At 42.0% G+C, this 15,840-nt stretch overlaps 1 protein-coding gene across 11 annotated transcripts in view; it reads left to right on the top strand.

Annotated features, from left to right (window-relative positions):
- The window catches only part of RAI14 (retinoic acid induced 14), a 164,561-nt gene that overhangs the window by 126,315 nt on the left and 22,406 nt on the right, over positions 1 to 15,840 (top strand). For all 11 annotated transcript variants that reach the window (XM_055554934.1, XM_055554939.1, XM_055554930.1 and 8 more), the window contains 2 exons: positions 2,607 to 2,695; positions 12,827 to 12,891. In XM_055554934.1, coding sequence (XP_055410909.1) covers positions 2,607 to 2,695; positions 12,827 to 12,891 — 154 coding nt within the window. The remainder of the gene's footprint in view (positions 1 to 2,606; positions 2,696 to 12,826; positions 12,892 to 15,840) is intronic.

Here is a 15,840-nt window from a genome sequence, read left to right as displayed (position 1 = left end):
CATTGCAGGCAGATTCTTTATCAGCTGAGCCACAGGGGAAGTCCATATGTTAAACTTCAGTCCAAAGTTTTGTATCTTCACATGTTTGCATGTGTGTGTATGTGCATGTGAGTGTGCTAATTTCTATTCCTGGTATTTTCATCTTTAGCAAAAGATTTGACTGCCTTGTCCAGATCATTTTGATTGAGTTCTCCCCTGGTCATAGGATATAGCAGAGGGAACAGCTTAGAAGCAAGCACATAACATTAAGAAGATAAATATTAATAAATATTAGGGCTTAACAATCTGGGGTATTTAGATCCATTGTCTTGAAAGCAGACTTCAATAATTGAGTCTCTTAGTGGTTTCATGTCCTCAAAAGCAATTAAATTATGTAATGTACATTGTTAACTGCACGTGCATGAATGCTAGGTCACTTCAGTTGTGTCCAGACTCTGTGATCCTATGGACTGTAGCCCGCCAGGCTCCTCTCTGTCCATGGGATTCTCCAGTCAAGAATACTGGAGTGGGTTGCCATGCCCTCCTCCAGGGGATTCTCCCGATCTAGAGATCAAATCCGCGTTTCTTACGTCTGCCACATTGGCAGACAGGTTCTTTACCACTAGCACCAACACTGTTACTAAGGGTGGGGAAATTTTAGAAACCTTTCACTGTGATTAAATGATTCACTGTTTAAAGATGAAGTTTACTAATTGTAAAATTAAGTTACCCCAACAATACTGAAAACGGCTGCTATTATTTATTGTCCTACCTTTTGGTGCGGTTCTTTTGGTTAAGCAGTATTTAATTAGAAATTTCATTTAAACAAGTCACATGTTCCCAAGTCATTCCATATGATCAAAGTTTCACTGTAATGTGTAAACATTACACAAAATGTGTAAATCTACTATAAAGTAGATTTTGACTTTAAAGAAACATTACACATAAGTTACTGCACAAATGAAGAAATGGTCAATGTGATCAGAGCCACGGAAGCTAAAATGATAGAATGTAAGAGCTGGAGGGAACATTAGAAAGCATCTGAGTCTATCCACACACTTTACAATGAAGGAAATTTAGGCTCTGAGAGCTTAAACTGACTTCCCAAAGATACATAGCTGACGTATGGCTGATCTGCAACCAGAACTGATATAACCCTATTTGCCAACCTGCCAACCCTCAGTCAGCCCAGTTCTCCAGAGCAGAGGTATGGGGTCAAGCTCACTTGAGTTTGAATCAGTTTAGCTCTTGGATTTGCTACTTGGGTGTGACCATGGACCCCAGTGACAGATCCTGTGCTATGGAAGAATATTACCTGGGCATTAATTCAGAGTTACAGACACCAAGTATCCTGAGAAGGTAACTCCCTAAGACAGGTCTGAGGCAGTTGGAGAGCTCAGAGGTGCATTAACCTTCTTCTCAAGGTATGGCTGCTCAGTGGAATTCTGCTTTCCTTCTGCCCGTGGAAGTGCCCTTCACCCCTGGGATCTGCAGGGAGGATGGGTGTGGTGTTGGATGTTGTCTCTTTTTTAAATATTTATTTGTTTTCATTAGAGTATAATTGCATTGCACTGTTGTGTTAGTTCTGCTGTAAACAAAGTAAATCACCTATATGTGTACATATATCTCCTCCCTGTTGACCCTCACTTCCATCCCACCCATCTAGTTCATCACTGAGAACTGAGCTGAGCTTCCTGTGTTATAAGGATATTATCTCTTTCTAATGATAAGTCTAAACATGCTGAGCGAGGTTTGTGCCCTCAAGTGTCACTGAGTTCCAGTGCCTAACTGTGGGCTTCCTTTAATGCTGTTTGTACCTGAGTGTAGACCCCTGCCATCTAATGGAGATGGTGTTAGGACTCATGTCAAAAGGCTTTTATGGTGAATTCTCTGGTGGTCCAGTGGTTAAAACTCCCTGCTTCCCATACACAGGGCACGAGTTTGGTCTCTGGTCAGGGAACTAAGATCTCTAACATGCTGCTTGATGTGGCCAAAAAATTAAAAAAAAATTTTTTTTAAAGGCTTTTATGAGAATGATAAGAACTAATGTACTAAAGTGGGTAATAAGATGCTTGGCCTACATTAGGCATGTAAAAAAAGTTGTGTAGTTGTGTACAACTACAGATAACTATTGCTATCTGCTAAAACACAATGGATTTGATATTGATGCTGTCCAAGAACCCTGATCATTGTTTGACTTGGACAAATTTGCCTTTAGAGAGTGCATTGCTTAAAAATAATGGCTTTGTTAAAAAACACTGGAAAACAGGAAAAAGTTGATAAATTACTTATGTATTTAGGAATTGAATCAACTTGGGACTCTGGTTATTTTTTCCTAAAGGGGTAAGAAATGTCATTGAATTTTACTCTTTTCAAGCCTGTCTTTACATGGGAAGACCTAAGATCTAGCTCCTAATCCATTACTTAATAAAAAGTATCAATGAGCAAATTATCAGACCACTTCGAGCCTCTGTTTTCTCCTTTTTAAAATGAGAAAAAAGTAAGACCTACTCACGAGGTGGTTTGGAGCTTAAGTGAGAGATAGTATACACAAGAGGCAAAAACATGGTTGGGGTAAGTCTGTAAAGAGGGGCAATCTTAAGGAGATGGTGTTACCTCTTTTCCAGTTTTCATCTTGCTGCTACAAAAGGACATGTGGAATGCCTCAGGGTCATGGTTACACACGGCGTGGATGTGACAGCCCAAGATACTGCCGGTATGTAATCTTTTTCTCTTAAGTCAACAGGCCAGCAGGAAAGTAGGTATCACAGAAATGGTACGTATTCCTTGTGGAAAATTTACAGTCTATACAGATCAACCAAAAGAAAAACATAGAATCTCCTCCAATGACTAGGCTCTGATGTGGTTTCATTATTTGGGCCTTTACAAGTGTTTTCATCTTATATGTGGTTAATCAACTAGAGACTGTGCTTCTTATCCCTCATTTAAAATTTTTATTTTCTAAGATGATATCTGTGGGCCAAGTACTCTCCCCCGATTTTTGTTCTTATGAATCATGGTACAAAGTGATGAATGGAGGGAATTGTTTAGGTGCTCATTTCATCAACTAGCTGAAGTGGGTTCTGTGGACAGAAGGCAGGATCTTTATGTGGATCAGCTGCCCATGGTCTGCACCCCTTACTGTGTTTTAGTGCATCTGAATCACCTAGGAACTGGAGGGGAGGAAGGGCGAAAGAGCTTAAAGGGGGAAAGAAGAAGAAGGGAAAGAATAAACAGCACACACACACACACACATACACACACACCTAAAGACAACCCCACGCATGTATATCCCAGCTCTGTCTTCAGAGATTCAGAATTTCTGAACATTTCCAGCCAGTTGGTACTTTTGTAAAATTCTCAGCTGATTCTAACATGAAGCCAGTGTTGATAAGTGATGATCAAGTCAGATAGAAAAGAAGTGTAGTCCTGTCTTTTATGAACGTTGTATTATAGGAAGGAGTCCCTGGGTTGCCAGCCTGAGTTTCTGCCCCTTGTTGTCCAAAAGGTGGAAGCAAGTACTGGTGGCTTTTCATTTCTCTATTGTAGTTGAAAATCTTTGTCTTCTAATAGGCTTTTGTTGGTTTTTACTGGAATATAAGATTAGTCTGTTCTGTAGTCTTTAATTGAGGCTTTTCATTAATCTGTGATGGATCCCTTTTGCTTCCCACCTGAAAACACACCTCAGAGTAGTCATCTTGGGGCCAGATTGGTCAAGTGTTATGAAAATACAATTATTACTCAAAATATGGCCGGACAACTCATGTTTCAGACTTGTTTTCATAAAGTCTGTGGCACTTAATAATATCAGGGTCTGGGAGTATTTATTCTTTGAGAATAGACTTGTTTTTTTATGACAGACGAAGAGCCAGTTAAAGTCAAGTCAGGTAAAGGAGGTGTCAGTCTGGTAAAACCATTTTTGGTTAAAAATAGGGAGTGATTGAAGTAACAAAATGATTTTCCAGAGCAGTGCCACAGAAAGCTCCAAAAAAAATATTTTGAGAAATGGCAATACTTCAGGTAACACTCGTGGTAAAGAACTTGCCTGCCAATGTAGGAGACATACGAAACGTGGGTTTGATCCACAGGCCGGGAAGATCCCCTGGAGAAGGAAATGACAGCCCACTCCAATATGCTTGCCTGGAAAATTCCATGGACAAAGGAACCTGACAGGCTACAGTCCATGGGGTCTCAAAGAGTCAGACCCGACTGAACACAAATTATTATAATACCAGCGGAAGAAAGGATGCTTTCTCTAAGTGACTCCCTTGAAGGGAACACTGATTTATGTTGCTAATTAAAAATCATCTCTAATGCCAAGATCCAGTTATTTTGTTTTTAAATTTTATTGTTACTACTTTTAAAGTTGTACCACATACACATCAAGCAGTAAGAGTGGCTACCATCCCCTTGATGAGGTGTGCCCTCTTATAGATGGGATTTCTTTAAGAAAATCATAATCTAAAAAAGTTTGTTTAGTGTGAATAAATTTGAGCTGTAATATAATTTTGTTTAACTGCATTTGATGTTAAAAAATAGATTAGATAGGAGTCTCATTATTTCCATGGTAACTGAATATCACTCCCCCATGTTTTTATTAAAGGGAAAAAAATGTTTAATACATGTTCATTCTAGAAAATTTGGGAAATACAGAAAACTACCAAGAAGATAACCAGTGGTTCTACTCCAAGAAAAAACAATTTTTACTGTTTTGCAGTATTTCCTACCAGATTTTCCTGGTGCAGTTTTACATAGTTGAGATCACATTATATAATAAACTCTAAATCCTGCCATTTAAAAAAAAAAAAAAAAAAGATAACCATGATCATTTCCTGTTCTAAAAACTCTTAAGCATAGTTTTTTGTGGCTGTCTAATACCATGTGGATTGAGTTTGTATTTACTACCAGAGCCCTCACTTATTTCCTGAAAGCCTGGGGAGTCGTGCAGTGAGACCTGGACACCCCAGCACAGTTCCTCTTCCTTGCCAGTGGAGATGACAGTGCTCTCCAGGAAGCTGGAGGGGAGGACTTCCCCTGGCAGTCCAGTAGTTAAGACTCCATGCTTCCACTACAGGGGGGCACAGTTTCAATCCCTGGTCAGGGAACTAACATCCCACATGCCACAGGGCATGGCCAAAAAAAAACAAAAACAAAAACAAAAAAAAAAACGAACTAAAAACAAGCTGGAGGGGAAACTGCAGACCCATCCTCCCGTCCTGGACTCTTCTCTGGGCTGGTTAGTGGAAACCGTCACAGCCCATTTCTTTCAACTCTAATTGAAGCTGGTAGAATCCATAGCCCTTGGCAGCCCCAGAACAGCTTCCATACATCCTGTGAGTTGGAAATGTCTCGAGCTGCCTGTCACTTTTCTCTCATTTCTAACAATGAGGTCAACACTCTGGTCCTTGGGCTTATTGTTTTGCTTTAGTCTGAGTAAGGCACTGACTTCTCGTGATTTCTTGAAAGCATGCAAACAGAACCCAGAAACAAAAGTAGGAAAAGCGGCATGGATAAAAGTACATGGAAAATCTGTTGCGTTATCTAGAACAACACTTCTCGGGGTTTTTCCTATTACAGTGAACAAGATAAACGTGATGGCTTTTACTGCTCATGCCCTTCCTGTTGGCTATAACACCCACTCCTTTCTCTCCTTCTCAAGAATGCGAGTCAGAATCCAAGGGAATGGCAAGGACATTAGTCACTGTGCTTAATGGTTGTCATTAGCCCAAAACATTTGATGAAAGGATGAATTAAATGGCTTAGTCACTAAGTTGTGTCCAGCTTTTTGCGACCCCATGGCCTGCAGCACACCAGGCTTCCCTGTCCCTCACTGTCTCCTAGAGTTTGCTCAAACTCATGTCCATCAAGTCGGTGATTCCATCCAACCATCTCTTCTGTCGTCCCCTTCTCCTGCCTTCTATCTTCAATCATCAGGGTCTTTTCCAATGAGTCTCCTTATCTCATCTTCTCATCATAAAGCTCCAAAGTAGTGGAGCTTTAGCTTCAGCATCAGTCCTTCCACTGAATATTCAGGGTTGATTTCCTTTAGGATTGACTGGTTTGATCTCCTTGCTGTCCAAGGGACTCGCAAGAATCAGCTCATAGATGCTGTCTTTTCAGTCAACCTCCCTGAAGTGTTGCTATATTATTGCTAAGATCCAGTTATCTTCAATTCTAATACCCAGTGAGAACTCGTATGAGAATCTGTTACCATAAATCCAACTGTCCTGCAGAGTTTCAGAAAAAATCCTGCTTTCAAAATATATCATTACACTGACCCTTTTAATTCTTTATATCCACAAAGTGTACAGGATGGTTAACTTGGTACAGTTACCTACTTCTTAAACTGGTGACTGGATTTAAGTTCAGAAGCAAAGCGATTTTAGTATCTTTCTTTATCAACTATCCTTCCACATCAAATGTTTGGAAGTCTGACCACAGACTTTTCATAAGTGCTTTACAAACAATCTCAGGAGCAGAATACTGTCAGTAGATAAAGCCTTGTGTGTAGTACCGGTAGTGTGAAAGTGTTAGTCACTCAGTCGTGTCCAACTCTTTGCGACCCCATGGACTGTAACCTGCCAGGCTCCACTGTTCATGGGATTCTCCAGGCAAGAATACTGGAGTGAGTTGACCTTTGCTTCTCCAGGGGATCTTCCTGAGCTAGGGATTGCACTTGAGTCTCCTGTATTGCAGACAGTTTCTTTACCGTCTGAGCCATCAGAAAAGCCCAGTACATCTCAATTATCATCATTTTAGATGGCTTTGGAGGCTTGGGTGAGAGGATACATGTGAACATCCTAGCGCCCAGTCTCTTTTGCACGTCAGGTTTTTAAAATGTTTCACATTTAAAAAAAAAATAAAGAAGCTGTGATTATCACCAAGCCAAACACTCTCATAGTACAAATCAGAAAAAGAAATCCCCAAACTGGAAGAAGCTCCTGACTCGTTTTTGGTTTGTGGGGTTCCCCCCATTCCTTGGCTTCCCTGGTGGCTCAGCAGTAAAGAATCAGCATGCAGTGTAGGAGACACAGGTTCAATCCCTGAGTCAGGAAGATCCCCTGGAGTAGGAAATGGCAGCCCACTCCAGTATTCTTGCCTGGAAAATCACATGGACAGAGGAGCCTGGTGGGCTACAGTTCATGGGGTCACAAAACAGTCAGACACATCTTAGCAACTAAACGCACACACCCCATTCCTTATCACCTATTTGCCAAACAACACCATAGACATAGCGATAGCAGTCAGCTGGGAAAGTCTGCACCTAAGCTCACAGTGCTGACTCTAAACAGGACCTTTGTGTTTGCTCGTGTTCTTCACTGATTTAGGAAGTGGCATTCTGTTTCTTTAGAAATGAATAATTTCTCCAAGACTTCTAGGCTTTTTTTTTTTTTTTTGGATGCCTGTAATTAGCACCCAGGAAGATAAGATAGGATTAAACAGAGCATTAACAGAAGATTGAAGAAGACCAAAGAATCTTCTGTTTATTATCAAGTGCTTGTCTGAAGCATTAACTTTCAGACTTTGTTTTTTAGCAAATGTATGCATTTGACACAATGTGACCCGGTGGCTTAAACAAGATAGACTTTTCTGTCTTTCAATTAGAAGTCCCAAATTGCTATGGCCACTCAGCTCCACACTGAGGACTCTTACCCAGACTTGTTACTCCACCATCCAGGGTATGGCCTTGGTCCTAACAGCCCAGGGGGGCTCCCCCACTGCATCCACATCCCAGTCCCAGCTGGCAGAAAGGAAAGCCCAGCTCATGAAGTGGCGTACACTCAGATCTCACTGGACACAGAGTGATCTGTGGCTACTCCTGCCTTCAAAGGAAGCTGGGAATTCTGGGCAGAGCAGCAAATTGTCCAGTTTAATAATACAGGAGGGGGACTTACTTTGTGGTCCAGTGGCCAAGACTCCATGCTCCCAGTGCAGGGGGCCTGGGTTTCATAAGATCAGGGAGCTAGATCTTATCACATGCCACAAGTAAGAGTTCAAATGCTGCAACTGAAAAATTCCCACGTGCCACAACTAAGATACAGTGCAACCAAATAAATAAATGTTAAAAAAAAAATGTATAGAATGTTTTGCTGTAGAAGGAAGTGTAAATAGAAATTGGAGAATGATGTGTGATTTGTCACACTCCCATATCTTAAATTTTCCTCGATCCCTTTGCACACAAAACTTCTTTTCTTATAGAAGAAGAGAGTCTTAGGAGAGTGAGAACTGAGCTATGGAATATGGAGATACCATAATGCACAGAAGCTTGAGGAGGGAGACACTGGAGAACCCTTCTTCTTTTCTGGGGTTTCTGGTATTGGCTTAGCTTTTGTTTGCGTTTCTGGGTGGTCCTCCATTCTATTATGCCCTTAATCTAGCTCACATATAATACCAATCTAGCTTACATATTCTAGCCAAGAACAGTTATGTCTTAAAACTCAAGTACTTGAGAGAATGGGTCATTTAAAATGTAATGGCAGACTGTAGTCCATTAAGTATTTCATATTTAATTTGGAATAAAGGCAAACCAAAAACTGATTGCATGATTATAGTTCTTTACTTGCTGGTTGTGCACATGTATGCATGTCTGAAGGGCCAACTATATACAGTGATCAACATAATCTGGCCATGAAAAGATTTCAAATGATGTATACATGCAGGTGCAAAAAAACCCAACTTTTGATTCAGTGTAAATCACCATGCAGATCTACTTTGTAGAGATTAAGGGATAATTTCAAAACTCTAATAGTAAGAATGGTTATTAGAAATTTCTCTTTTCTCTGTGTGTGTGTGGTATTTGTATGTGTCTAAATATACACATACATACACACCCACAACTGAATCACTTTACACTGGAAACTAATACAGTATTATAAATCATTATATATACTTCAATAAAAAAGACACAAAATTTTATTATTCTTTATTGGCATATAGTTTATTTACAACATTGTGGATTTTTTTATTTAAAAAAATATTTATATTGGAGCATAGTTGATTAACATATGTTAGTTTCAGGTGTACAGCAGAGTGATTTAGTTATACATATACATGTACCTATTCTTTTTAATGTTTAAAAAAATACATCTTTCATACTCTGATCTCTCGCCTGGAACTATAACTAGGTGAATAGATTTATGCTTCAGTGATTGAAAACTTGATGTAAAGATAAGCATTTCTAAGAACAACGTTTAAATATATTTAAAGGTGTAAATAAAAATCAAATTAATTACTACTTTTATTGTTTATATTTTATCGTTAATACTACTTTTATTGTTATATTGTTTATATTGGGCTTCCCTGGCTGCTCAGACAGTAAAGAATCTGCCTGCAATGCGGGAGACCCAGGTTCGATCCCTGAGTCGGGAAGATCCCCTGGAGGAGGAAATGGCAACCCACTCCAGTAGCTTGCCTGGAAAATCCCATGGGGAGAGGACCCTGGCGGGCTACAGTCCACGGGGTCAGACATGACTGAGCGACTAACACTTTCTTTCCTTGTTTATATTCAGCATTTTGAAACTCTGGTTCTTAAGTAGATATTGCAAACCATATCTAGTTGAGTATCTCTTAGTTCTCTTTGTTTTTCTAAACGTTCCCGTATTACGATCTGAAACTATGATTTCTCAAACTTCAGCCTTTTGGTGTTTGTTTGCCTTGTCTTTGTCTCCTAAGACTTCATCAGTTTAAAATTTTGTCACCTGCACTCGAAGACTGTGTTCTTAGTCCCATCAGTAATTCCTCCACTATATGAGTGAGCTCTGCTCTGTTTCTGCAGCAGTCTGAAATCATTGAATAAGTGGTTAATGTCCAAGTTAGCTTGGGGGAAGGTGTTCCATGGCTGGGCCATCCTTCTTAGACTCTTTGAATAGCAGGATTCTTAAACCACCTGGAATAGCCTCTGACACTTGACTTAGGAGTAGCACTGATGTCTTCACTCCCAGGCAGAATTCTGCTGAAATGCACTTGAATTAGGGGTGCCTTCTTATTTTCCTATAGGGAAATTGCTTTCTGATATTCCAGACAGATCCACAGCCAAATGGGGGCCAGTCTTATGTGGGGGCTGGTTACAGTGGAGTTCTGTCACTAATATATTCTCTCCAGAAAATTTTGCATTTGGAAAGAGAATTTTGTTTTAATGGTATCTGTGAGAGACATCTCACTCCAGGGTAATGTTGTCCAGGGACTGATGCATCGTTTGAATTTGGGGACTCTTTTAAGTGAAAAATGCTTTTGTGCTCCTGGTTAGGGAAACCCATCACAGGGCCAAGGAATAAAAGAGTGTTGTTTCTGTAGAAACACAGTGCTTACTTTCAGGTATGACTGGAACACTTGCACTGAAAATGCAGGCCTGTTATTTATTTTATGATGGTTGTTTAAATCTCCCTACCCTCTTGTCTTTGGAGAACTGTGCCTTTTTCCAGTGGATGCTATTTATGTATTAGAAGAGCTTTTGTCTACAGGATAGACAAAAGTTAATGCATTGCATACACGACATAAACAGTCTTCTACTTATAATCAGGATGGGTTCCAAAAGTTCATCTGTAAGGCATTTGTTTAAAACAGAGAATGTGCTCCTCCTTAGAAACACTGATACAAATGATGGTCGAGGGCCTGGCTAACCCACCAAAACTCAATTCGTAGTTTAAGCAAACTCACTATTATGTGTTATACCTCCTGAAAAGAGGTCTCCTGTGGTAAAAGGAGGAAGGGGAAAAGAAGCTACTTGTCTTCCTACTTCTAAAGATCTCATTGCCCTATTTCCTGACCTTCTTCATCCTCATCCATTTGGGCGGAGGTCAAATGGAGTGTTCTACCTCCCCCAACCAGCTCCCACTATGCATACCCTTAAAATCTCTGTGCAGCTTCTCAGCAAAGAAGGTATCTGATCTTTTAACCTTATACATGCTTTTGGGCAGCTCACTGTGGTCCTAAAACCTTCTAATTTTAAATACGGTATTTCCTAGCTATATGATTCTTTAATCATTAGTGGATTTCTGGTCAGTGTTATATAGACTAATTCAGAACAGAGAAATGGTATTTGGAGACCAGATCACCATGTAAAAGGAGTTGTTCCTCTAAGCCAGGGGTTCTCAACTGGGTTATGTGATTCCCACCTATCCAAGGGATGTTTGGCAATGTCTGGGGACATTTCTGCTTGTCCCATCTGGACATTCAGTTGATAGTGGTCAGAGATGCTACTCATTATCCTAGAGTACATAGGGCCACCTTCCATAGCTTCAAATTTCACTGAAGCTAAGGCTGAGAAACAAGCTTTAAGTGTGGGTTGCTTACAGGCGTTACATTGGAGGTATCTTGATCAGTTTACAAATGCAGGATTTAGGAGTTTAGTTCCCTGCCCCCAAGTCCCCCTCCCCAGACACTCATAATGGACAGACTCTCTAATTCAAATTAACAAGTGTGTATCGAGAGCCTGGTCTGTGTTAGCGCACACATGCTGTTTCTTTGGTCTTTGTTTAGGCTTCCCAGGTAGTGCTAGTGGTGAAGAACCCATCTGCCAATGCAGGAGATGTAAGAGATGCTGCTTCGATCCCCAGGTTTGGAAAATCCCCTGGAGAAGGAACTGGCAACCCACCCCAGTATTCTTGCCTGGAGAATCCCATGGACAGAGGAGCCTGTCAGGCTACAGTCCATAGCATTGCAAAAAGTCAGACACAACTGAAGTAGTGACTTAGCACACATAGGCACTTGGGATACAAACTTCATATTCTAGAGGGAGAGGAAGAATAGTTGACCGCATAAATGTGTGTTTGTGTGTAGGAGGAGAGGGGAGTCAGGTGAGAAGGGAAGGTTGAAGGTGCTGAGTGCTATGAAGGACAAAGAAATGAAGCAAAGGGATGAAAGGAGTGGCAGAGGAATTTTAAGTGGTGAGATCAGGAAAGATCTCATCAAGAAGCTGGTTTCAGTGGCATCAGGCAGGTAAGCGGGCAAGCTGCATGGTTATCCTAGAAGAAGAGGATCCAGGCTAAGCAAAGAGCAGCTCTCTAAGGCCCGAGAGTGGAAGCCTGCTAGCCTGGCAGCCCCACCAAGGCTGTCCCTAAGCTCCTCACCCACAGATGTTCTATAGGCCCGCTAGGTAGTGCAGGGGAGGGCACTGGATGTAATGTTCAGTCGCTAAGTCGTGTCCAACTCTCTTGCAACCTCATGGACTGTAGCCTGCCAGCCTCCTCTGACCATGGGGTAGAATTTCCTAAAGTTATCTGACCACAGAAACGTCAGAGAGTCTCACGTTGGCCTCACACTTTTTGAAGGGAACGCGAAGAGATGCTCCTTTGATAGTGTTGTTTTTATAACTCTTTTCCTTCTTCCACCCGTTCCAAGTTTGAACATCTGAACTACAGGTAATTCCCCTGCAGAGCTGGAGCGCATTTGGAGGAAAGCGAAAGGACAGGTGGAAGTGGGGGTTCATGTGGGTGCTGGATGTGTTCTCTGCCGCTGCCTGGGCTGGGTTCCGGGGCCTGTGGCAGCCGTGGTCTGCTGTCACTGCTGTGGACGCAGGGCATCTGGCACCCATGCTGACAGCTGAAAGCGGAATTTCCAAGCTGCATACCTAGAGTCTACCGCAGGCTTCTAGCCCACAGCTTAATTGTACCCCAGGAGAACGGCAGCTGGCGTGGACCCTGCATGTTATCCAGGGGTCAGGATGCTGTGTTCTCCCCACTTTTGTCACAATGAACTTTACAGATAAGAAGTGAAGGCGTTACTCTCAAGAATAACAGTTCTGTCTTTGTTGGAGAACAGTTCATTTCCTCATAGTTGTCTTCATTACAGAGATAAGAGATTTAAAATGTGTGGTCTTTTCCTTCCAATTTTTTTTTAATCCATTTAGGACACAGTGCTTTGCACCTCGCAGCCAAGAACAGCCACCATGAATGCGTCAAGAAGCTCCTTCAGGTAAAGTGGAACAACTTAAAATTATAAATGTGTCGTTTTAAAAAATTGAAAGCAACCTTTTGTGTGTGAAAGAGCAAATAAATACACGCATACTCCTTTAAATATTATCCCAGAACCTGGGTTCCCTAAGAAGCTTGATTATTAAAATTTCAGATAGCTAAGGAGAAGATTATTTCCGTAGCAGTTCCACTGGTGGAGAAGAGGATCCTAATAAATTTGAAGTGCCTTCCTGGGATCCAGCTCTTTTGGCCCCTTTATTCAGTTCATTTTTTTTGTTTGTTTTTGCCTTTTTGGAAGGACATGTACCCTTTAAACAGTCACCTTAAAAAAAAAAATTCCTGTGCTGTTGGAGATCCTTACAATACAGGATCTCTCATAACCTAGTATTTATTCTCGCTCAATCATTAGTAGAATGCAGCTTTTCTTGAGAAGCAAAACTTCCACCACTGTTTCCTTGTATGTAACTTGATGAGCTTTTAGTTCTTAGTTTTTGTTCAAATTCTTGGTTTTATTCTTCTTTATAATTTTAGGTCAACTCCCTGGTTGGAAACCTCCTTGCCAGGAAGTTTTTATAACGATCACTTAGGGCGACAGCTTCTGTCTATCTTTAAAGATGAATATTTAATGAAATCCCAATAGTTCATACAGTAACTTCCAGCTGTTGCCAGTCAAAATGCAGTCTTAGCTGTTTTCAGGAACAGCACAGAGCAATAAACTGTGTGTTTGGAGTACTGTCTGTTCTGTTGAGCTGTCGTCTCGGCCTTCCTGAGCACTGTTTGGGACCCAGCATCTTGCTTTAATTTGGCTTTGCAATTCTGATGCAGAAATGTGGGCACATTCTTCACGTTGTCTGCTCTGTTGATCACACAGCTTCTTGTCTTGCGTTACATGATGCAAGCTACCTCCAGTGCCAGGAATGCTTAACCTTAACAGGTCTTTGAAGTGAAATTCAAGAAAGATAGATCAACATCTGTGATGATGAAGATGATTTTTATTATGTGGCTTCTCTCTAAAGAAAATTGCAATAGAACTTTTCTTCTCTGCCTGCTCTGGGGCTGGATACTGTGGATAAGTGAAAATCATTGACTTGCCCAAGTGCCCTGCCTCCACACCCATGGTCTTACCTTCAATTTTTTTAAGAAAAACCTTATTTGTATTCCAAGTCTCTGTTCCCATCCTGGCTTGGCTATCCAGACTTTGCATCTGGCTCTGATTTGAGGGAAGAATGAACTTGACAAGCTGGAAATCCTCATGGGCAAGGACCAGATATTCTAGCCTCTAATGTAATTTTATATCTGGTTATGCAAATGGATTGGTTTTTCTCTGGAATCTTTGAAGCCTTTAAACAGTTCCTTGTGCTGTTCTAAAATTAGGCCAAAGCATGGTAAGTCGTAACATGATCTCTATTCTTATTACCACTGAAGGGCAGACAAACATTTCCAACACTGCCTACTCTCGGCAGATCATCTGAATGGTGTTCTTCTTTCTGGATAGTTGTGAAAACCAGAGGCTTTGATGGCCTCCTAGTGAGTTGTTTACCTTGAGTCCTGCACCTCTCTGATCTCTGCTTCACTTCTTGTCTGGGCAGCCCACACCCTCTGCAGTGGGACCACTGCTGTCTCCTGCCAGCCCCTCACCCTGTACCTTCTGCAGCTACTCCTTTCTCTCTGGCCTTTTGCTCTTACTGTCTGTCTACTGGAGAGACTTCCCTTCTCCAGGGGCTACCATTTCAGAGTTCTCCCTCCTCAAGGCAATGAGCACAGAGAGCCTTGTGAGAGTCTTCCAATTCAGATGACCTCTCCTTCTCCTACCCCCCGCCCCCCATCCCCTTGCTCTGTCTTCTAGCAAGTGGTCCCTGGGCCCTGGGCACTGTGTCAAATGGTGAGTGTTTACTCATGAACAGAGCAGCCCCCATCCTGCTGGAGCTTGCCACTTAGTGAGCAGAGACACAAATGCCCACGACAAATTGCACATCACTAAGAAGCAAACTGACAAGAGTATTGTGAGAGGTATTCAGGAGGGCCCCTGTAGAGGAGCTGAGATTCAAGCTGAAAATTAAGCGGTGCAGAGAGCCATGGGAGAGAGTGTTCCAAGCTGACAGAGAAGCAAGTGCAAAAGACCTAAGGTCAGACCTTTTGCAAAATACCTTTTACAAGTACAAAAGGTCAGAAGGGCACTAAGTAGTCAGGGAGGAAAGAAAGCCAGTGAGGGGACCTGTGGGGAAGTGAGGGAGAAAGAAAAAGGGCCAATGGGACTTTCCTGACGGTCCATGGTTAAGACTCTGTGTGTCCACTGTAGTGGGTTTGATCCCTGATGAAGGATCCCTCATGCTACACAGTAAGGCCACAAAAAAAGAAGGGCCCTGGATGCAGCCTTGTGTAACATGATGGAACTGCGGAGGACTTGGAAGTAAAGAGCCACACTGACAGTTTAGAAGGTCTCTCTATTTGTATAGAGAATTGACTAAGGAAGGAAAAAGCAAACCATGAAGACAGCCGGGTGGCCGTCAGGGCTGTCAAGGTGAGCAGGTATTGGCTCAGACCAGGTGGTGATGATGGGGGAAAAGAGGAGAGTTGATTAGGGTGTGTTTGGGGTACAGAACTGACAGACATGGTGGTAGACTAGCTGTGGGGGGAGGAGGAGGAAGCAGAAATCAAGGATGACTCGGTGGTTGCTCAGGGACCAGAGAGATGAATGTGCTGTTGACAGTGGCAGGGTGGGTCGGGAGGATCGAGCTGCGCCAAGAGGACCCCAGAAGTTTTGGTTGTGTTGTGTTCGAGGTGCCTATGAGAAATGGGCAGTGGGTTATGAAACCCAGGGCTCAGAGATGCCATCTGCTGTGTACTGACATGAACTCAGGTTCCATGCAGCTTGTCTGGGTCTGAATTCTAGCTCTGCCACTTACTGTGACCCGAACAAGTTACTGACTTCTTTGTACCTCAGTTTCCT

The sequence above is a fragment of the Bubalus kerabau genome, chromosome 18 (genome assembly GCF_029407905.1).
Source record: "Bubalus kerabau isolate K-KA32 ecotype Philippines breed swamp buffalo chromosome 18, PCC_UOA_SB_1v2, whole genome shotgun sequence".
Classification (NCBI taxonomy): domain Eukaryota; kingdom Metazoa; phylum Chordata; class Mammalia; order Artiodactyla; family Bovidae; genus Bubalus; species Bubalus kerabau.
The sequence above is the reverse complement of the archived record's forward strand: the minus strand, read 5'-3'. Positions and strand labels throughout refer to the sequence as shown.